The sequence below is a fragment of the Dreissena polymorpha genome, chromosome 13 (assembly GCF_020536995.1).
Source record: "Dreissena polymorpha isolate Duluth1 chromosome 13, UMN_Dpol_1.0, whole genome shotgun sequence".
Lineage (NCBI taxonomy): Eukaryota > Metazoa > Mollusca > Bivalvia > Myida > Dreissenidae > Dreissena > Dreissena polymorpha.
The window spans coordinates 56,642,268-56,665,924 of NC_068367.1; the positions used below are offsets into that span (position 1 = coordinate 56,642,268).

Here is a 23,657-nt window from a genome sequence, read left to right on the forward strand (position 1 = left end):
GTTTATCATAGGCGGCCGTAGATTAAGGTGAAAACGGCACACGCCCCCCCCCCCCCCCCACTCACCTCATATTATTTTTAACATCGCAATAACATTTTTCAATGAAAAGACCGTGATATGATGATTATGTTACGTAAATTTACTGTATGATTGATGTGTGTAAGTTATTAATAAGCATATTTGAACTAGTTCGCCACTTTTCACTAAGTCGCTCCTTTTTGTTGATATAACAACCATTTTGTTGTTAAACAATGAATTACAGATGATGACAACATGCCGTTTGCACCAAAACGATAAACATGCTTGAGAGAAATGTACACCAGCAGAAGATCGAGCAACCACAGAACAATAAGACACATTGCAAATGTACTGGGAAAGACAAAACAGTTTTTTACAACACAACAGACCAATACTCAAACAAAACTGGGGTCACCGCCTTTGAACGGTCAATGCAAAGCATTATGGGTTTAATAAGATTTTAAAGAGATTTTAAATATTAACATACACATTAATATGTTTAATATGTGAAATAACTGAAAACTAGCTATTAATAGTACAATACATGAAATCTTTACATAAGTGAAATTCATAATTAAAAGATAACTCTGTTCCGACACCAAGCGACATGTTAAATCATAATAGATGCATAACCACCATGTGTATCATATGAACAAATCTGAAAAAAATGTACATGTCTTTTGTACAAAAATGAACATTGAATTTTACATGTAAATGATTTTAAAATGAAAGTTTCAATCAATTTTAAAAAAAGATCATGCATTCGCCTATTGATCTGCATTGGGCAGATCACTTGTACCACAGTATATCATGTATCACATCGGCCCGAAATAGGTTCGATATCACATTTGTTAAAGAGGCTCTTTCACAGATTTTGGCATGTATTGAAGTTTGTCATTTAATGCTTTATATTGATAAATGTCAACATTGGATCTAAAAAGCTCTAGTTAAAAAATTAAAGAAAGACAAAGAAAGTAACACTCAACTGGGCTCGAACACTGACCCCTGGAGTAAATGTCAATCGCTTAGACCACTCGGCCATCGGTCCTTTGTATTTTACTCGTAATATAAGCAATTCCCGTAGTATCACAAAATGTAACGACAACAATAGAACTCTCCAAATTATTCAATCGTTTCGCGCTGCAACTCTTTATAATTTTCAGGTTTTTAAATCGTTAAAAGATGCATATAATTGATATTTTAGAGCATGGTAAATGTTAAGTATTACAGTTGCCTAACATATACCATAACTACAACGAAAATTTGCGATTCTGAAACATTTTTTATCATTTTGTCATTCACCAAAACGTGAAAAGGCCCCTTCAATAATTGCCTATTTTATCAAGTAAATTTCAATTGAAGCAAAAAATAATAATTACACGTGATTGGCAAACCCTATAGAAGTATAAAGATACAAATCAGCAAAACGTTAAGCAACATGCATTATGGGCAAGAGCTCATCGTTTATTGCTGAAAACACTGAGATACGATAATCTGCGTCTGTCTTTTCGTTTTGATATGACTTTAAACCTATCTTATAACGTGTATACGTATGTACGCTTTGTGTATCGCGCAAAATATCGTGTGTCGCTTCGTGCATCGCGCAAAATATCGTGTGTCGCATTGAGTATCGCGCAAAATATCGTGTGTCGCTTCGTGTGACGCGCATAATATCGTGTGTTGCTTCGTGATTCGTGTGTCGCCCTTTGAACGCGAGACACGATATTTTGCGCGATACTCAAAACGACACACGATATTTTGCGCGATACACGAAGCGACACACGATATTTTGTGTGATACACGAAGCAACACGCGATATTTACCACGATATATCGCCTTTTTGGCAACCTACACAAGGGCGATATTTCGTGGTACATTCTCGCGCGTCGCTTCGTGTATCGCGCAAAATATCGTGTGTCGCTTCGTGTGTCGCGCAAAATATCGTGCATCGCTTTGAGTATCGCGCAAAATATCGTGTGTCGCTTCGTGTGTCGTGTGTCGCCCTTGATGAAAGAAGGGCGATATTAAAGATGGCACTATCCGGATTCTGTAGGTCGATCAATGCCGATGTAACAAATTTAACGTCAAAACTCGGGCAAAATTAAATTGTTTTCTGGGTCCCGTCCCGTCGGTCAGTCACTATGGGTTTCGCGCGAAACCAAACAGTGTATCTGAGAGCGTTACAACTTGCTTTTCAACAAATTCATAAGCATTTTAGTTTGTTGACCTGGTTAAGTTTGCTAGTTGTGTACACATGTGAGTCGGTGACAATAACACGCCTTTTAAAGGGGCCTTTTCACAGATTTTGGCATATTTTGAAGTTTGTCATTAAATGCTTTATATTGATAAATGTAAACATTGGATCTTAAAAGCTCCAGTAAAAAAATCAAGAATAAAATTAAAAAATAGCCGGTACCAGGGCTCGAACCAGTGACCCCCGGAGTCCTGGAGTTAGTCTGAAATAAAAACTCATTAGCCCTCTCGGCTATTCCACCGGGTATGCTCAGCTTAAGTATTTTATACGTTATTTAAGCAATCTTTGTTGTTTCGTATATTTAAACGACAACAGCAGAACTCTCCAAATTATTCAATCGTTTTGCGTTGCAACGCTTTATAATCTTAAGGTTTTCAAATCGTCAAAAGATACATATAATGGCTATATTGGACTATGGTAAATGTTCAGTAATACTGTTTCCTCACAAATATCATAACTAAAACGAAAATTTGCGAATCTGAAACAACTTTTTTCAATTTTGTCAATTTACCAAACCGTGAAAAGATCCCTTTAATGTTGTGTGCAGTTTGTTGGGTTTTCGAACAGTTGCTATCATCGGAAAATGTGCTGCCCCCTCTAACCCAAAACATTCTATAGCCGCGCCTGATATTGGATATAACATACACAGCGTGAATTGACTTCATACACAGTATTCGGAGTTGATCGCAAAAAAACAACTTTGGAAAAATGGAGTTAAAAGATGCGTTACAGGTATGGCTTAACACTTTATAAATGTACAGTGACACGATAGTCATTCAAAATTATGCATAGTTTGAGAATCTCATTTTATTTAGATTACATGTCCGAATATAAGAGCGACTGTGTGTTGAATAGCTGACACGCTTACTAATAACCGCAACTTGTATGAATTAAAAAGCTATATGTAATTACATGTAACGTTCGTTATGGCAAGTGCTCGGATCAGGTGAACTTCAACCCGTACTATACATGTTAAGATAATCTGTATATAATAAAGCTATGATCTACGGAATCATTTAAACGAAACCCATAATCCACGTCTTTAAAATTGGTATGCTGTTTTAAATCGCTCTATTCCTTAATACTGAAAATTACGCAGTGCTTCAACTTTTTCTATTTGAAAATGATACTTTGATTTGTTCTGTAATTGTCGAAGTAGTGTTTAATTTCTTTCAAAGGTTTATGTCCATTTTCTAGCGATATAATTGAATGGGGTTATTATAAGCGGGGTACCTCTTTTCGACATACAAATGTACTCACATTTGAACCGCAGCATTACTTGTATATCACTATTTTCAGATCACCGCCGCTGGTTTTGCCGGCCTTTTTGCGGGCAACGCCATGTACATCCACGCCGCAGACCACCCGGCCCGCATGCAGCTCGATACAAAGAACCTTCGCATGGTCTGGGCCGAGGGCTTCCACAGGGCCAAAAAATTCCAGGTTTACTTAGTTTAAACATTTTATTTCACGAACAAACATGGTAAACATGTGCATAGCATATACAATAACAACTGAGTCACATTGTTCCAAAAAGGATTAGAACGAAATATCAAGATCTTATAGGGTTCTTCTCCATACGTAGTAATTGCAAGCAAGTGTGTAACATTTCTTTAGGTAGCTAGCATGTATTTTAACAATACAATATATCAAACATATCAAACATACTTAAACAATTGACGTAGATATACGTTATATAGAAAGAAAAAGTATGTTAATCAAGTTTGATGAGATAGATGTGAAGACACATCATACAGAAGAAATGACAAAACTCTTTAAACAAAAAACAATTACGATGACGTCGTTTGCCTTGACAGCTAGGTGTCCAAACTTTTTTCTGAATTTTATGTACAAATGAACTGTATCGAAGATAAGCAGGTTTACTTGACATTTCTGATCATATGAGCCTCGCTCTGTGAAAAGGGGGTTTAATGCATGTGCTTTAAGTGTCATCCCAGATTAGCCGGTGCAGTTTGCACAGACAAATCAGGGACGATACTTTCCGCCTAAACTGGATTTAAGCAAAGAAGAGACTTTCTGTTAACGAAAAATATCATAAAAGCGGAAAGTGTCGTCCCTGATTAGCCTATGCGGACTGCACTTTACGCACATGCTTTAAACCCCCTTTTCAAAGAGCATGACCCATCTTGTTATAGCAATATCTATGAGTCGCGCTCAGGGAAAACGGGGCTTAATGCTTGTGAGTAAAGTGTCGTCACGTGGACGATGCTTTTCGCTTTAGTCGTATTTTTCCTTTAAGGAATTTCTCTTCTTAACAAAAATCAAGTTTGCTTATCTGTTTTTGATGCGAATGGTAAGTTTTCGTATTTGCGCATTTTACAGAATTAAGAACAGCTTCGCAAAATACGACGAGACTCATGTTGCTTTAAGCTTTTAGCCTCAGTTGATATTCGTTAATGCCAATTTTTAATACGATGAATAGCACTAGTAAAATCAATGACCTCGCTGTTCAGTTGAACTGAGCAAACATTCGAGGTGAGGTTACGGTATTGATTGTGTACTCCGAGCAAAAGGAAACGGTCTATGCCACTGTTAAGTACAAAAAAAGAAATCCAACACCTTCGATCTCGAAAAAGTTGCTCACAATTCGACCAATCTTTTCTTTAAGTAAATATATCCTGGTTCGGATTTATACTTGTGCAATAGTTCATTAGAAGAGTCACTCAAAAGACACGTAATGTAACAAACCCATTGAAGTTTTGAACAAGGAGAAAAGTCCTTGAAAACACTTAGTAGATGACCACTAGACGATGTCAACCACAAAATATAAACCCTGACCAATTAGTTTAAACCTATTTATTTTAGCTCGATTGCATCGGAAGCCTCAGGCTTATCGAAACGCTATCGAGTCCGTTTCCTGGGCCTTGAACCAGTGCGTGCTGTCTTTGGTGGAGATCTAAAGAACGCTCCCACAGTGGTGATCGAACCCATGACCTCCCGGTCGCTAGGCGGACACCATATCCATTACACCACGGCGACCATGACCTATTGCGGTTTGAGAGATCTTTTATTTAAAAAAAAATTAAGCAATTCAGGAGGATAAGTAGTACAGGTTCACACACGTACACACATACTGACAGACCTCATGGTAACCAAACGTGTCACGAGATGTCCTATGTATGTGACCGTTATAAATTAAGCTGTATTTAAAATGGTTATTCAGGGTGCCATGGTGCTAATCTCGGCGGGATCCGCCGCCGGGGTCGGGTACCTGGAGGCAAACGCAGACAAACGGTGTTTATGGTTTCTGGGCGCCGGTCTTTTCTTCACGGTGTGGCCCTACACGGTGGCAGTCATGTTCAGGGACATCTACAAGAACCTAGACCCTGATGTGTTCAAGAAAGAAGGTACTGGGCAGAGGATATGGCGTTTGCAGTCCTTTTAGTATTAACCGATTTGTTTTGGTTTAAATATCGATAGGCCAATTGTGACACTTTCAAAAATATATCATGGACAGAACCACCGAGTACTTGGTGTCATTGAGTGATAAGAGATATTTCGAAAACAGCCAGAATGTAGACCGAACCGGGGCCTTCCGATAACTAGACGGACGCCGTATCCTCTAAAAGCTTCGACCATTTCTCGCTACACTTCGATAGTCGAGCATGAAATTGATGTTTCAGATAATTAAGTAATTACGTTCAGCCGACAGAACCTTTCTACACACAAGCCTCGAAACCGTGCAAAAAACAAAGCATATACAATGTATCTCTAGATCACGGATGCGTCTACATTCAATTTATGGTTTGCTTATGTAAAGTATAAAATGCTTTAAGCTATGTAATAGCCCTAACGTCCCCATGGTTTAAGCGATAGCTCTTTGATCCAAATCTCAGTGGTTCAAGCCCAGGTAGGTTAAAGATTTGTTTTCTCTCAGTAAATGCCATTCTTGTTTTATACGGAAGCTCTTCACTTCCGATGATTACATTTATCAATTAAGCATTCAATGAACTTACAAAAAGCCCATATATGTGACAAAATCCAGTTAACATTGCAAGATAAAATGTTATGGTCTAGACGAGCTGTTGTATAACCGAAATTCGACCTTTGACTTGTAAACGTTGCATTGACCTTTCAGGGTGGGAGACGGGTTAACAACCAATATGCTGCCTCCTCATCGACATTCTAGTCACTAGTGGTATTTTCTTTTAAAATTACAAGCTAAATGACGAAGTTCGCACAGGCTATTTAGGGACACTTTCTGCCTTACCTAGATTTTTGCTTACTGGTCATGTACGTAATTCCGGCCTGTACGTAAAAAATCGGCCACCTGTGTAAAATCATTTTCATGATCTTTACGCACATATTTTGTTTTTATTTAGAAAAATCAACATGAAAACCATCCCCACTAGCAATATTTTGCAAATGTAAGAACCATATCACCGTAAACTTTTGTGTTAAAATGTCACAAATATAGCAGGAAATATTTGGCTCATGGGGAAAGTGATGACATCATATGTTGCAACAATTATAATCATATAAGAAACAAATATATTTGATAAAATTATTTTTATTTTATCTAATAAACTTTAATCCAAGTTTTACCAATTTATTGTACAAAAACTTATATTCAAAACATACAAATTAAAAGCTAAATATAAATTTTTAATATATGAATTACCTCCCTTTATAAGAATATTGGTAGATTACATGTTTAAATATTATATATAAGCGTTTACTAATAATCAACACTGAAGTCAACTTTTCAAACAAAATGTGTTTACTTTTTTAGCTATGTTTGAAAAAATTTATTAAACACATTAAAAACAAATATTTTTTAATGAAATAGCAGTTTCTCCATTGTTTATATTTATTAAAATAGGTAGGGGGAGTAAATGGTATAATAATTTCGCATTTATTTTAAATTTCAAGTCAAAAATATTAATAGTATAAACATTGATTAATACTCTGAAATTGAGGACATTTGTCAAAAGATATTGCTTTGTAATTTTATCTGCAGATCAAACCGAAAAGTGGCCGATTTTTTAGGTACATTTAACCTACGAAAATGGATAGTTTACATGTCATAATTTTCTGTTCATTAAGTAACATTCACCGATCTAATTCTATTTAAATTTTCATGCTAGGTGAGTTTTGAACCCAGGATTATATATGTGAAGTTTAGTTTCAACCAGTTGCCTAACACTAAAGATTTTTCTTAAATAGTCCCAAAAGTGGCCGGAATTACGTACATGACCAGTAGAGACTTCTTTTAAACAGAAAAATCCATGTAACCGGAAAGTGTTGCCACTGATAAGCCTTTGCGGACTGCACCTGCTAGTCTTTGACGACACTTTACGCACATGCCTTAAGCCCTGTTTTACCAGAGCGCAGTTCAAATGTATCAATTATGTCACGTATGACGTCATTACAGGAGAGGAATGGTCGAGGAATCACATTATTCGCTGGAACAAGCAGCATGGGTATCGGACTGCTGTCAGCATGATTGCATTCGGGATCTTCCTCTATGGGATGGTCAAGAAATAATCCAACAACAGAAGACGATTCTTTACAATCGCTGTCATTTAATGCTTTTGGTTGTTTTGTAAAATCGTCAGGCACCAGAAATAACAGTCTGACTGGCTTACTTTTTACTAATCATAGATCTATATGAAAATCACTCGAGTCATACATGCCCGTTTTATAAGATTTGCTTGGTCTTATGTTTTGAAATAAAACTTCTGTGTAACCCATTTATGCCTATTGGACTTTCCCATCCTTCTGCATTGGATCAATTTATTTCCAAAGTTAGGGATGTCTAGTATATTTATTTCTATATTTAAAATATTTTTTACAGAAATTCCTTTAAGCAAACAGCGCAGACCCTGATGAGACACCGCATCATGTGGCGTGCCGTCTCATCTGGGTCTACGTTGTTTGCCATGGCCTTTTATCTAGACACTAGGAATAAATGGCTTAAAATAAGAACCAAGATTTTTAAAATGAATATTGAAAGCAGTGAAAGACTAATGTTGACAAGTTTATAATTATTGGTTTCCTTATGGGTTTTTGTCATTTGCTATTTTGAATAAATGTTTGCTGTAGATCTTTTCTTTTTAAACCATTTTCGCCTAATTTAATGTCAACACAATAAACGCATGTATATTTACCTTTAATGCACTACAGAACAATTACGGGACATTTTTGAGTGCAATCTCAGTCATTGAAATTTAACAAATCAACCAAAAAAAATGAATTCTTATAGGTCAATATCCTAAGTTATGATAAACAAAGTCTAGTCATTGGCTTTTAGCGATGTTCATTTTATAACTAAAACGGAATGAAGAATGATTTCAAACAAACATTTCCTCAAAAATTTATTTAGTATCTCACTCACTGAAATCAACAAACTAGCATCAGAGCTCCAGATAAGGATTTCGTCTAAAGGGTATTTCACCCCCTGATATTATTGTCAATGCGTATTTTACTCCTTTGTTTCAGCCATAAAGGGTTAGAAATATTTAGGGGTATTTTCCATTTCCATAGAAAACGGAAAAAGTAAAAGGCGTGTTTAATCTAGAAATAGTATTATTATTTGTTATATATATTTTTAACTGCAAACAGAATATATTTAAAAAGACGATATGAACAGACTTTTTTTTTTAAATATTCCCGCAAGTTGCTTAAAACGTCCCTTTTCGATCCACAAGCATGCTGGGCCGCCATTTTTTATTACAAGCTTATTTTGATTGACTTACTTTTGATTCAAAGGTTACCTTACACTAAAAACTTAACTGGATTATTGTTAAACCGGTTACGCACTTTAATCGATTTAAAATACGTACCAAGATTTGTAAAGCGTTTTGTTACGTACTGGGCCGATTTTTAATGCGTTTTTTAATTTTTTCAATGCGTAAATACGCAGATACGCCTCTTATCTAGAGCTCTGACTAGCATACAAATACTCCAGAAAACTAGAACCTCTGTCAATAGCTCACATTAATGTTCATATCCATCTTCACATGTAATTTAAAGGTCCTAAAAAATTAATCTTTCTTTATTTTATAGTTGAATCTTTGCATGCATGTTTCCATAATATCAAATAATTTTTAATCACTATTGATATTTCCATGAATTTTTCACACAATACTTCACAAGTTTAAGCGTGCGTTTAAATAAAAAAAGCACTGAATTCCTGACCACATAGCTTCAAAGGGGGCATGCATGTCAGAGGTAACAATGTCCACTAGGGGTCATCTATTTGACAGAGGGGTCAAGGTATGACCCCTTTGCTAGGGTCAAAGGGTTGACCTGAGTGACCTGGTCAGCAAAGATGTCTCTGCCCACAAGCTCTGGGAACTGAAAAATACGCAAACATGAGATGGTCACTAGACGAGTTCATACTATTGACATGGATTAACAGATCTATTTAGCACTTGTTCATTATAATGGTTCACTTACGCCTCCCCTATATGCCACCAGCATATAGTGTGTTTAAAAATAAAGCGACACACAAATTGTGTAAATTAGACTCTTCGAAGTAATACAGCTGTCAATGTACTAGTCTGAAGATGGATTAACCCTTTGCATGCTGGGAAATTTGTCGTCTGCTAAAATGTCATCTGCTGAATTTATAAAATTCGCATTTTCTTCGATTTTTTTCAAAGAATACTATCAGAATAGCAAACAGTTTGGATCCTGATGAGACGCCACGTTCTGTGGCATCTCATCTGGATCCAAACTGTTTGCAAAGGCCTTAAAAATTCGGTCCCCGCATTGTAAGGGTTAACTATAAAGGTAACATGGTCCTACAGGTGAGCTATTGGCAGGTATGTAGGCTGTAGCATTTTCCCCTAAAGAATGTTTGACAAAGTTCACACAGGGCTTTTTATGGTAGAAAAAAAAAACATTGTCACATTTACATATGCATTTTTTTTGCCTATTTCAGTATCAGTTATGAACAAGTAGACACCTGAGAGCCCCTTTAGATAACAGCGATTAATCAGTCGGACCAACAATTTTGATCTGACTGAAGCCAAAAGGGGGCTTACTCTAAGGTCTGTAACATGAAGCGGTCGAAAGTGGTCTAAGCCTTTTCTTATATCATACCATACTATTTCAGCAATACACTTTTGTATATGTGATAAGAAATACAGCTTATCCTCTATCCTGTTCCCAAAGATGGTAAGTAAGATCTCTGTGGCATAGTGGAAATGGTGTCCGCCTAATGACTGGGGTGTACGGATTCGATTCCCACTTGAAGCATTATTTCGATCTCCCTCAAAGACTCCAAGTACTGGTTCTACCCAAGAAACGAACTCGAGAGCGTGTTAATAAGCCACCAGCTTTGGCCAAATCCAGATTAAATAAATGTTTTAATAAAATTAAAGGTAGTAATTTTGTCAACATCAATGCGAAGATGGCACACAATCAATGTTAACCCATTTATGCCTTGTGGACTCTCCCATCATTCTAAATTGGAGAGGATGTCTAATATATTTATTTCTATATTTAGAATAATTTTTACAGAAATTCCTTTAAGCAAACAACGCAGACCCTGATGTGACGCCGCATCATGTGTCGTCTCATCTGGGTCTATGCTCTTTGCCAAGTCCTTTTTTCTAGACGCTAGGCATAAATGGGTTAAGACTGTCACATACTTGGCTGAGGACGGATTCCAAATCCAGTGTGTCATCTTCACTCATATACAACTCTGGTACATCAAAGGCTGGCCGCCAAGTGCACATCTTCCTCAGGCGGGCATCGTTGGAGATCCTACAGAAAGAATAATAAACAACCTATTGCATAAGAAACACCACCTTCATCACAGGCTGGTGTCATTAGAGATTCTACAGAAAGAATGACACAGCTTATTTCATATGAAACACTAGCTTTGTCACACAGACACACAAGAACACAACTACAAATTAGCTGTGTTGGAGTAAGACCAGGATCTTCATAAAGCAAGAACAAATTTGGTCTCAAGAAACAACTGAAATAATACGCACATTTCCCATATGGCTCTCTATCAAAAAAAACAGAGTTTCATCAAGTTAGCCTACGTACTTTTGAGTTGTCGCCAGATCAATAACTTACTTTCCAAATATTTCTGTAACCATACCAACCACAATTTTTGTTGCACATAAAAATGAAAAAACAATTTATTGTGGACTTTTACAAATGCTGCTTACTAATGTAACAATATTTTTCAATCATTGTCCGTTGTTAAATAACCCACAATCAGGAGTACAGATACACAGGCATTAAATCACAAGTGTGGTACACAAGTGATATGATAACACACATCAATTATCCTGAGCTTAGGTTATTCATCAACAAATTTTGATATAAAACAAAATAAAATAATGTCAATTCTAGCACGATTTAATTGTTCATAGTAAGAATGTTAAAGTTAACCCTTTGCATGCTGGGTAATTTGTCTTCTGCTAAAATGTCGTCTGCTGAATTTCTAAAATTAGCATTTTCTTCGATTTTTTTTCAAAGAATACTATCAGAATAGCAAACAGTTTGGATCCTGATGAGACGCCACGTTCTGTGGCGTCTCATCAGGATCCAAACTGTTTGCAAAGGCCTTCAAAATTCGGTTCCCGCACTGAAAGGGTTAACAGTATCCAGTACCTTTTTAACTGCACAATTTCCCGGAAATCATCAAAATTATTATTGAAACATTTGGCTACGCCTATAATTATTGTAGAGTTAACCACATTTGACATCCTGCTTTGGCGATAGAAAAAGGACAATTTTTATGTCAAAACTTTGAATTAACTTAATATGAGCTGTGCTCTTGAAAAACGGGGTTTAATGCATGCGCGTAAAGTGTCGTCCAAAATTGGCCCATGGATTATCACTAATTGGCCCATGGATTATCACTAATTGGCCCATGGATTATCACTGGATTGGCCCATGGATTATCACTTATTGGCCCATGGATTATCACTAATTGGCCCATGGATTATCACTAATTGGCCCATGGATTATCACTAATTGGCCCATGGATTATCACTGGATTGGCCCATGGATTATCACTAATTGGCCCATGGATTATCACTAATTGGCCCATGGATTATCACTAATTGGCCCATGGATTATCACTGGATTGGCCCATGGATTATCACTGGATAATCAGAAGAGACTTCCTTAAAACAAAAAATACAATAAAAGCAGAAAGAGTCGTCCCAGATTAGCCTGTGCAGACTGCAAATGCTAATCTGGGACAACACTATGCATATTAATTATACCCCATTTTCCAGCAGCATAGCTTACTTATAACATATAAAAATGTTTAACTCTTTTAGCGCTGGAACTGAATTTTGAAGGCCTTTGCAAACAGTTTGGATCCAGATGAGACATCACAGAACTGTTTGCTATTCTGATAGTATTCTTTGACAAGAGCACCGTATAACGGGTGCCACGCTCAGCTGCGAAAGCTTGTCAGAATTAATTTTTTTAAGAGGTCACAGTGACCTTGACCTTTGACCCAACAAGAGATGTGTTTGTCAGAAACACAATGCAACCCCTACTGCGCCGCATTGAAATAAAATTTATATTTATCATTTGGCAGGTATAGAAATCATCTTCCTTTAAAGGTTATGACTTCCCTTGAATTTTGTCCAATCCAACCGGGGGGAGGGTGGGGGGGGGGGGGGGGGGGTGGGGTGGGGAGGGTCTCACAGTCAATTATGACCATGTCAGACATCACTGACAACCAAGGCCTGAGGTTTAAAAGAGATCATAGCCAGAGTTTTTTTGTTTTTTTTCTTCATAAAATAATAATTAAAAAAAAGATCATAGCCAGATTTTTTTTTTTTTTTTTTTTTCATAAAATTATAGCCAGAGTTGATCATGTATCTATGGACAAGTCCACAGGTATGTAATGAACATCAAAGAAATTATAATTATATCATTTAAAAAAAACTTTGACAATTCAATCATTTAGGTTTTAAATAATCAAAATAATAAATCTGTACAGTAATTGCGAAAAGAACTTCAATTCTTGGTAAGGAAATATATAATATGAGATTTATAATTATATAAATTACTTCCCTTGGAAATAATTGTCTGTAACAAATCTCTATTTTTAGAAGCAAATAATTAAAAGCCACTACCGTGACTGTAGATTCACCACTCAAAATGTGCAGCTCCATGAGATACACATGCACGCCAAATATATAAAGTGGCTATGTTCAATATTGAATAATTTTCTCCCTTTTTAAAGCTTATTACTTCCCTTAAATCTGTATTTTTTACCGTAGACCTAAAGGATGACCTTGACCTTTTACCACAATGTGTTTGTCAGAAACACAATGCCGCCTACTGCGCCGCTTTCATTTATTTAACAAAAAATATATACGTGGGCAGGTCAGATAACTATGTCCATTTAAAGCTTTTTACTTCCCTTTACTTTGTTTTTTGCACCCTAGACCTTGAAGGATGATGTTCACCTTGAAATTTTTCCACTCAAAATGTGCAGCTCCATGAGACACACATGCATGCCAAATATCTTCAATATTTAAAAAGTTATGGCCAATGTTAAGGTTTTAGCACGACGCCTACGGCGGACGGCAGACGGCGAGCTGGCTATGAAAACAGCCCAGCTAAAAAAAATATAAGAAAATGCTCATTTTAGAAATTCAGCAGAAGAAATTTTAACAGACGACCAATTTCCCAACATGCAAAGGGTTAACAGTCTTACTGCAGCCTGAACATGCTCCAGTCCTCCTCCTTGTCCAGCCTCCAGTTGGCGTACTTGATCTGGTCTCCAGGCTGCCGAGATATCAGGTCCACCTGCTCCAGGTCCATAAACACCTGTAAAACAGAATATACAGGTAAACACATGCCTGCAAACAGAATAGTGGTTAACACCTGCAACACAGAGTATACTGGTAAACATCTACAAAAAGAATAGGGATGAACACCTGCAAAGAAAAAACTGGTTAACATCTGCAACAAGAATCATGATAAACACATGGCCCCGTGTTCACAAAACGATTTTGCAATCGAAAATCTATTTTAACTGACATCAATTTTCATTTTTGCCTATCAACTACAATGGAAATCCACTTTCAATGACAAGCAAAATCGATTTTCGATTGCAAAAAATGTTTTGTGAACACGGGGCTTGGCCTTGTTTCTTTGAATATTCTTAGGTAAGATAAACAAGATAAGCTCAAGCTAAACTAGAAATGGCGCGGCAGAGGCCGACGCGTATCCCCACGCCGCATGTTTGACCCAAGGGCGCCCCAGGGTTGATCATGGGGCCATGCATAGTTGAGATTGACTGTATTGTCATAAGAGAAGTTCAGTATCAATTAGAAGTGAATGGGTGTAAAAATAAAGAAGTTATAGTAAAAGGCAATTTTGGGAGGGTGTGGCCTATGTGGGCGGGGTGCCCCAGGGTTGGTAATGGGGCCATGCATAGTTGAGATTGACCGTATTGTCATAAGAGAGGTTCAGTATCAATTTGAAGTGAATCAGTGTATTAATGAAGAAATTATAGTAAAAGGCAATTTTGGGCGGGTGTGGTCTATGTGGGCGTGGCGCCCCAGGGTTGGCAACGGGGCCATGCATAGTTGAGTTTGACCGTTTTGTCATAAGAGAGGTTCAGTATCAATTTGAAGTGAATCAGTGTAGAAATGAAGAAGTTAATGTAAAATAACCTAAATTTTTTTTATAGTAAATGGATTTTTTTGGTGGGTGTGGCCTATGTGGGCGGGCGCCCCAGGGTTGGGATTGGGGCCATGCATAGTTGAGATTGACCCTAATGTCATAACAAAAGTTCAGTATCAATTTGAAGTGAATCCGTGTAGAAATGAAAAAATTATAGTAAATGGAAATTTTTGGTGGGTGTGGCCTATGTGGGCGGGGCGCCCCAGGGTTGGGAATGGGGCCATGCATGGTTGAGATTGACCGTATTGTCATAGGTGAGGTCCAGTATCAATTTGAAGTGAATCGGTGTAGAAATAAAGAAGTAAATGTAAAATAACCTAAAAAAATGAGTGATAATTTCTGACGCGGCCCCACCCCAACCCCTATAACTTTTGACCCAGGGGTCAGATCAAAATTCCAAATAGTGCACCGTCGCACATATGCTCATAGCTACCATGTGTGTAAATTTCAAGGTTCTAGTGCTTTTAGTGTAGGAGGAGATAGTGGCCAGGACGGACGGACAGACGGACGGACGGACAGACGGACGGACGGACGGCGGAGATCACCACAATATCCCCACCTTTTTTTCAAAAAGCGTGGGGATAATTATTTTATATTAAATGAAAGTGTGCTTAAATGTCATGGTAAAAATATGAAATGCTTTAAATTACAAGTATATCTGATATACATAACATAAATACAATTTTGGTAAAACACAATCTACTTTAAACAGCCATATGATTGGTTCTAAATCCAGGTGTCTTCAAAATTGTCACAACAGTCATTATCAGAGTACGACAAACACTCATGAAAACTTATTTTGCTTAAATAAAAAGGATTACTTAATAAAAAGTGGGAAAAATAGAATAAAAGATTAGTGCTGATTATAGATCAGGTTCATCATGCTTGGCACGAAAACGAAAAAGCACTCTGCAAGGCTCTTGCTTTTTGTTTTCTAAGCCTCGCATGATAAACCTGATCTATAATCAACACCAACCTATTATTCTCAATATAATCACTAATCTGTTCAATGTACAAATGAAACAAACCAAGTCAATGTCCTCCATGTCAGTCACATCATACTCCAGGATCTCACAGTGCTTTCTGAAATGAAGAGCACAACAGGAATGCCAGTATGGGCCTTGCTCTGGGAAAATGGGTCTTAACCCTTTACCGCTTAGGGGACCGTTTCATCAAAGATCGTACGACAATCTTAATTTACGACTGAAATTTAAAAACTGAAAATATACAAGTTGTTGATAAATAGCTCCGCAAGATATAAGCCATGGGTAAGACAATGATGAAATAAATGATTTTACTGGAGATAATAAACAAAAATATGCTTCAGTCTTTTAAAATAATGTTTCTTTGAAATTCCTATCGTATTCTAAACGTGTCTTACGATGTTTGATGAAACGGCCCCCTGATACGTATTTTTACGCATTTGCAGTCCCCTAGAAAGAAAATTAAACAAGAAAATTCAGGTTGAATTGATATCCCCCGCCAATATGTTTCTGGACACGCATACCATGTTTCAATGAAATCCGCCAAAGCACTTCATAGATATGGCTCCAGACGCACAAAAAAGCATTTTTTCAAGATACAAAGGGCCATAACTCTGTTATTAAAAGATGGTGTACAATGCCATTTGGCGTACATCATCCTATTATCCATATATATACTCATACCATGTTTCAATGAAATCCACCAAAGCACCTTCAAGATATGGCTCTGGACAGACAGACGGAAAGACGGACAACGCCAAAACAATATCCCTCCGCCTATGGTGGGGGATTATCAATGACCTTTCTTACTAGATTCAAGTTTTAAAGGCTTCATTTCCAGCCCTTAGATACTAATGAGCAGCAAACAGCATGAACCTGATTTCAGTATTTAACAGAATTTTATGCAAATATGAAATAACTGACATTTGCATGCATTGACAGAGGGGGTAATCAAGTGACAGACAAGATGGTGACATCCTTGCCGAGGCAGGTATTTTTTGTCGTTTTAAACCCATTATTACTTGTATTATTATTTTTAATTCCGCTCACTTTCCAGCCATATTAGGTAGATTGTTACTGGCTTTTATTTCATAGTAATATACGCTCTATATTTCGACTTTACTCGGTGCAAAATTTCTTAGCGGGATGACCTAATTAGGGCTCCACTAAGAAAATTTGTGGGGATTTAAGTTGAAATATAAAGCGAATTTAAATACGAAATAAATGCTTATCACCTTTTTACTGATATGGCTGGAAAGTGAGCGACATTTAAAAATAAACAGAAGAAATAAAGGGTATAAAACGGCGAAAAATAACTGTCTCGGTATGGACGTCGCCATCTTGACTATGACGTGACTACCCCCTCTGTTGATGTTTTTACTTACATTTTCACAAACATCAATTTACTGTTAGTTCAATCAACTCATAACTACTGTTACTAACTTTATTGGCTGAAGATACTCATAACTACTGTTACTCACTTCATTGACTGAAGATACTAATAACTACTCTTACTAACTTTATTGGCTGAAGATACCCTAAACTACTGTTACTAACTTCATTGGGTGAAGATTCTAATATCTACTGTTACTAACTTTATTGGCTGAAGATACCTAAAACTACTGTTACTAACTTTATTGGCTGAATATACTTATAACTAATGTTACTAGTTTTATTGGCTGAAGATACTCATAACTACTGTAACTAACTTCATTGACTGAAGATACTCATAACTACTGTTACTAGTTTTATTGGCTGAAGATACTCATAACTACTGTAACTAACTTCATTGGCTGAAGATACTCATAACAACTGTTACTAACTTCATTGGCTGAAGATACTCATAACTACTGTTACTAACTTCATTGGCTGAAGATACTCATAACAACTGTTACTAACTTCATTGGCTGAAGATACTCATAACAACTGTTACTAACTTCATTGGCTGAAGATACTCATAACAACTGTTACTAACTCTTGGCTGAAGATACGCATAACTACTGTTACTAACTTCATTGGCTGAAGATACTCATAACAACTGTTACTAACTCTTGGCTGAAGATACTCATAACTACTGTTACTAACTCTTGGCTGAAGATACTCATAACAACTGTTACTAACTTCATTGGCTGAAGATACTCATAACAACTGTTACTAACTCTTGGCTGAAGATACTCATAACTACTGTTACTAACTCTTGGCTGAAGATACTCATAACAACTGTTACTAACTCTTGGCTGAAGATACTCATAACTACTGTTACTAACTTCATTGGCTGAAGATACGCATAACTACTGTTACTAACTTCATTGGCTGAAGATGCTCATAACAACTGTTACTAACTTCATTGGCTGAAGATACTCATAACAACTGTTACTAACTTCATTGGCTGAAGATACTCATAACAACTGTTACTAACTTCATTGGCTGAAGATACTCATAACTACTGTTACTAACTTCATTGGCTGAAGATACTCATAACAACTGTTACTAACTTCATTGGCTGAAGGTACTCATAACAACTGTTACTAACTTCATTGGCTGAAGATACTCATAACAACTGTTACTAACTTCATTGGCTGAAGATACTCATAACAACTGTTACTTACTTCATTGGCTGAAGATACTCATAACAACTGTTACTAACTCTTGGCTGAAGATACGCATAACTACTGTTACTACATTCATTGGCTGAAGATACTCATAACAACTGTTACTAACTCTTGGCTGAAGATACTCATAACTACTGCAGGGCTCGACATTAACAGTAGTCCGACTGTCCAGGACAACCAAATTGTTAGTCCGGACAAGTAAATAAAGAATTTGCTAGTCCGCCGGGAAAAGTGGTTGTTATAATTTAATTACTTAGAAAAATGCCTTTAAATCCGTTATTTCTGTGGAGTCACCACAACACTTTTTCGATTATATTAAATGAGTAGGTTTAAACGACAATGCGCTAGATATTCCGATAGTTCCATGTGATACTAAACCGTACTGTTGACAAGGGAAGCTACCCTTAACATTTTTCTTTGCCAAGATAACAAGTATATACTCCCTTGTTAACAATATGCATTTTACGACACCGGTACAGATCAATCTTACAGACAAATAACGTAGTGACGTCATTTCTATGTATAGAATGATTTTACGACATCATTTCCATTTGTGGTTTGTTTTTGTTAAATGTAGTACAATGTCGTCTGCTTAAAAATGTCTTATCTGCTTTCCTTTGGGTTGTTTGTCTTCAAAATCACAAGAAACTTACCTAAAAAATACCTAAAGGTCGCCAAGAAACAAAATGCAATTCCGAAAAGAAGCGTCAGTTCTTTTTGTATTGAAATTGCCTACAATTATGTTGACATGTATTTTGAACGATTAAAGTCTTTATGATTTGAGCATTTTGTATTATTTCATTATTTTGCAAAGAACTGAGCACAATAAGATATAATGGTCAGGACAAGTTGTTTTTGGTCAGGACAAGTGAAAGTTTGGTCTACTTGTCCGACTGGACAAGTGGCTTCAAAAGTTAATGTCGAACCCTGTACTGTTACTAACTCTTGGCTGAAGATACTCATAACAACTGTTACTAACTTCATTGGCTGAAGATACGCATAACTACTGTTACTAACTTCATTGGCTGAAGATACTCATAACCACTGTTACTAACTCTTGGCTGAAGATACTCATAACTACTGTTACTAACTCTTGGCTGAAGATACTCATAACAACTGTTACTAACTCTTGGCTGAAGATACTCATAACAACTGTTACTAACTTCATTGGCTAAAGATACGCATAACTACTGTTACTAACTTCATTGGCTGAAGATACGCATAACTACTGTTACTAACTTCATTGGCTGAAGATGCTCATAACAACTGTTACTAACTTCATTGGCTGAAGATACTCATAACAACTGTTACTAACTTCATTTGCTGAAGATGCTCATAACAACTGTTACTAACTTCATTGGCTGAAGATACTCATAACAACTGTTACTAACTCTTGGCTGAAGATACTCATAACTACTGTTACTAACTTCATTGGCTGAAGATACTATTAACTACTTTTACTAACTTCATTGGCTCAAGATACAGCTTGTGGTAGTTGTCCTTCAATCTGTTGATGTAATCCTCTGTCAGAACTGGGCTATTCTCATACTTTGGCTAAAACAACAGATAGACCTTATACTTAACACAATATTACAAAACGTATTTTTGGAATTATGAAACGCGCTCAATATTAATAAATATCTTCTCAGAGATCTGTTCCAAGTAAAAAGCATCTGACTCTGCAAGTCTAACAAAGTCTTTGAAATCAACTTCAAGTGGTTTCCCATCACTTGTCATCAGTTAATGATAACTTACTTTATTCAGTAAATCTTCAGTGAATACATGAAACATTTTTACTAGTACTATTGTCTTTGAAACAAAAAAGGTGACACTTAGATCTCTTATCTTTTTTTTCAAAAAATTTACATTCTTTTTCCTCATTTCTGTAATGATCCACTTGGTTGGGGCATCCAAGTAAATGACAAGACTTGGTCTCATCATGTAGTTCAAGATGTTGCTGAGATATTCCTCATAGTATCGGTAACCTGAAATATAGTACAATCAGGGGCCCGTTTTATCAAACATCGTACAACATTCTCACCTTACGATGCAATTTAGAAGCACCATAAAAATGTAACTGTTACATTTATAATTACTTTTGTTGAACATTTCCATTTATTTCCAAAGTGGCTGTCAAATATCCTTTATATTTGAAACATACAGATCATATTCAATATTTTAAAATTACGAATTCAATCGTAAGATAAAATAGTCGTACGATTTTTGATAAGACAGACCCCTGAACTGGTACCATTGTTTTAAATTGTGTTGTTTAATATTAAAAGATTTGTATATCATCTTTATGTTTTATATGTCATGAAATTTTAAATAGAAATATCCGACAACTATGCTCTTAACAGAATTAATAATAATTATTCCTTAGTACCCATACCTTTCCGGGAGAAATAACCCATTTCAGCTAAAGTTGCTGCATAGACTTTATCACTCCATACATTTGTCTCAACAATTGTTCCAACACCTGTAAAATATATTATCAACAAAATTGATAGCGTGTTCACATCTTAAACATTGAAATAACTTCCAACACTGACTTAATGTAATAATTTATAGTCACATAGTTATACATGTAGTTCTTATCCAATATCTAAAAGCAATTAAACATATCATTTTAATGTCAATATTTTACTTTTGAAATCTTAACTTACACATTAATATGTTTTAAATGTTAATTAATATTACTTAACAAAAAACAAGCTATTAATAGTAAAATAAATGAAATCTTTACATAAGTGAAATTCATAATTGAAAGATAACTCTGTTCCGACATCATGCTACACGTTAAAAAATCAAAATAGACGCATACTGGTAAACAGTATTTTCCACAAGAACCAGCAGCTGGCGATTTCATCGGTAACATTCTATCTAGATACCAGCTCCTTTCCCCAAAATATCAATTGATATGGTGCAAATATACCAGTTTTATTGCTTAGGTGCCAGCTACTTTGAAAATATAACTGGCTTCAGTAATTTTTCTGGAGAACACTTGTCATTAGCATAACCACAATTTGCATCTTCCTTATTAAATAAGACTGCATACACGTTCTTTAACATGTGTAGCTAAACCTGTTCAAACTGATTTAGATTTAAGAAATTGTTCAATTGCCTAATGTTTATGGGTAAAGAAGGATTATGCATTTTTTTTATTCAGGGAAATACCCTTTACAGTGTTTTTTTTCACCATTTGGGGAATGGGGCTGGGTCCCTTTGGATTGGGAAAATGCGCGGCATTTTGACTAAAATTAGGAAATTAGTGTTGTTGACAGTGCTTGTTTTGCTAAAAAATACTTAAAGGGGCCTTTTCACAGATTTTGGCATTTTTTTAACTTATTCATTAAATGCTTTATATTGATAAATGTAAACATTGGATCGTAAAAGCTCCAGTAAAAAATCAAGAAAAAAATTAAAAAAAGGAAAAGAACATTGCCCGGAGCAGGTTTCAAACCAGTGACCCCTGGAGTCCTGCCAGAGTCCTGAAGTAAAAACGCTTTAGCCTACTGAGCTATTCCGCCGAGTACACATTCGTGACGTATTTTATACCTTATATAAGCAATCTTCGTAGTTTCACAAAATTTAACGACAAAAACAGAACTCTCCAAATTATTCAATAGTTTCGCGTTGCAACGCTTTATAATTTTTAGGTTTTAAAATCATCAAAAGATGCATATATTGGCTATATTAGAGCATGGTTAATGTTCAGTATTACTGTTTCCTCACAAATATCATAACTAAAACGAAAACTTACGAATCTGAAACAACTTTTTTCAATTTTGTCAATTTACCAAAGCGTGAAAAGATCCCTTTAATAATTGAGAATTCAAGTGTTTTCAGTATTATATTTACTATGGTTGAACTTATATGGATGGGAGTTGAACAAAATATTGAGTTAAAGAAAAAACACCTCAAGTTATTATTTTTTTGAATTTTTAGCTCCCATTTGGGAAAAATATATACTTTTTGCATTGGGAATGGGGCCAATTACCAGACCCGATTTTGAATGAAAACAACACTGCTTTAGCTTTAGGTTGATGAATAAATACCTAGTGCCATATGTATTCCAAAATAAAAATTATAAATAACCTGTGCTCAACAGATAGCGCAGTGCTTCAGCATACTGGTAAAACCTCCACCTCAGAATTTCAAGCTGCTTAGAACTCAAATATTTGTTTGGTGTGGCATTCAAATAGAAATCATCCAGGTCCAAGAACTTCAGTTTTGGTTTATGAATCAGAGTGTTTAATCGCCGTAAATCGAAACCATTCCTCATGTACCAATCTTCTGGTTGATAGCCTGGATAGTGTTGCATTTTAAAATGATCAGCCATTTGTTTTGCGAACGCAGACTTCCCTACGCATGGTGGCCCATCGATGCAAATCATTCTGCTGTTGTCATTCAATCTCTTGCTTGTGATATCCAAGAAGGAAGCGAAGAAATTAAAGGGCAGCCATTCTGGATACGGTTTCACATATTTCGGGTGAGCTGTCAGATTTCTTTGCCCTTCAACTGTCGTCGGCGCTATAACATTTGCATGGCGTGAAAGCAATGAACAACTGTTTCTAACCAGTGGAGATAATTTAGCCCGAGCCACCGCCATGCTTGCTAAACTGGTGTATCAATCTAAAGCATGGACTTATTTAAATCAATGAGATTTTTTTGTGTATCTCAATTTCCACCGGAGACAGCGGAAGTCACCGCGTCGCAAGCGTAACTGGAAAAATTCACGAATGTGATCATTGTTGTCAGCAACTTGAGGTCAACGACAACTATACTATTGCAACTATATGGGTTAGAATTCAGTATATCGATTTCAATGCTTATGTCCCGAAATTGAATAACTAGTATGATTACGTTTTTTTTATTCAAATCAACAATGTAAATTACAACATACTTTATTAACATCAAAGCAAATGAAAAACAGTGATATCTAGTCCACTTATCCAAATCGACAATTTTAACATTTTTTATTCAGATAAATAGAAAAATATCGCTTTAAAAGAAAGAACAAATATATGACGATATTAATGATAACCTCAAAGGGATCTTTTCACAGATTTTGGCAGATAGTGAAGTTTGTCGATAAATGCTTTATATTGATAAATGTAAGCATTAGATCTAAAACTTTGA

At 36.1% G+C, this 23,657-nt stretch overlaps 2 protein-coding genes across 2 annotated transcripts; one reads left to right on the forward strand and one right to left on the reverse strand.

Annotated features, from left to right (window-relative positions):
* Nucleotides 1-2,845: 2,845 nt before the first annotated feature.
* Nucleotides 2,846-8,337, forward strand: LOC127856159 (uncharacterized). The gene is made up of 4 exons (XM_052392190.1): nt 2,846-3,004; nt 3,572-3,715; nt 5,457-5,640; nt 7,668-8,337. Exons 1-4 carry the CDS (start codon nt 2,981-2,983, stop codon nt 7,778-7,780), a joined length of 465 nt encoding a protein of 154 aa, XP_052248150.1. The 5' UTR covers nt 2,846-2,980; the 3' UTR covers nt 7,781-8,337.
* Nucleotides 8,338-9,187: 850 nt separating this feature from the next.
* On the reverse strand, nt 9,188-23,255 carry LOC127855632 (NADH dehydrogenase [ubiquinone] 1 alpha subcomplex subunit 10, mitochondrial-like). The gene is made up of 8 exons (XM_052391380.1): nt 22,614-23,255; nt 20,908-20,994; nt 20,382-20,500; nt 19,981-20,069; nt 15,949-16,003; nt 13,947-14,059; nt 10,894-11,008; nt 9,188-9,592 (listed from the first exon to the last, which is right to left on the reverse strand). The coding sequence occupies exons 1-8, from the start codon at nt 23,125-23,127 to the stop codon at nt 9,491-9,493; spliced, it is 1,194 nt and encodes a 397-aa protein (XP_052247340.1). The 5' UTR covers nt 23,128-23,255; the 3' UTR covers nt 9,188-9,490.
* Between the last annotated feature and the right edge of the window lie 402 nt (nt 23,256-23,657).

Excerpts from the sequence above, each read along its gene's own strand:
- LOC127856159 (XM_052392190.1), top strand. The coding sequence starts at position 2,981 with ATGGAGTTAAAAGATGCGTTACAG. Across the intron at positions 3,716-5,456 it reads ACAGGGCCAAAAAATTCCAG|GGTGCCATGGTGCTAATCTC; the intron begins GTTTACTTAGTT and ends ATGGTTATTCAG. Across the intron at positions 5,641-7,667 it reads TGATGTGTTCAAGAAAGAAG|GAGAGGAATGGTCGAGGAAT; the intron begins GTACTGGGCAGA and ends ACGTCATTACAG.
- LOC127855632 (XM_052391380.1), bottom strand. The coding sequence starts at position 23,127 with ATGGCGGTGGCTCGGGCTAAATTATCTCCACTGGTTAGAAACAGTTGT. Across the intron at positions 20,501-20,907 it reads GGGTTATTTCTCCCGGAAAG|GTTACCGATACTATGAGGAA; the intron begins GTATGGGTACTA and ends ACTATATTTCAG. Across the intron at positions 20,070-20,381 it reads CAGAAATGAGGAAAAAGAAT|CCAAAGTATGAGAATAGCCC; the intron begins GTAAATTTTTTG and ends CTGTTGTTTTAG.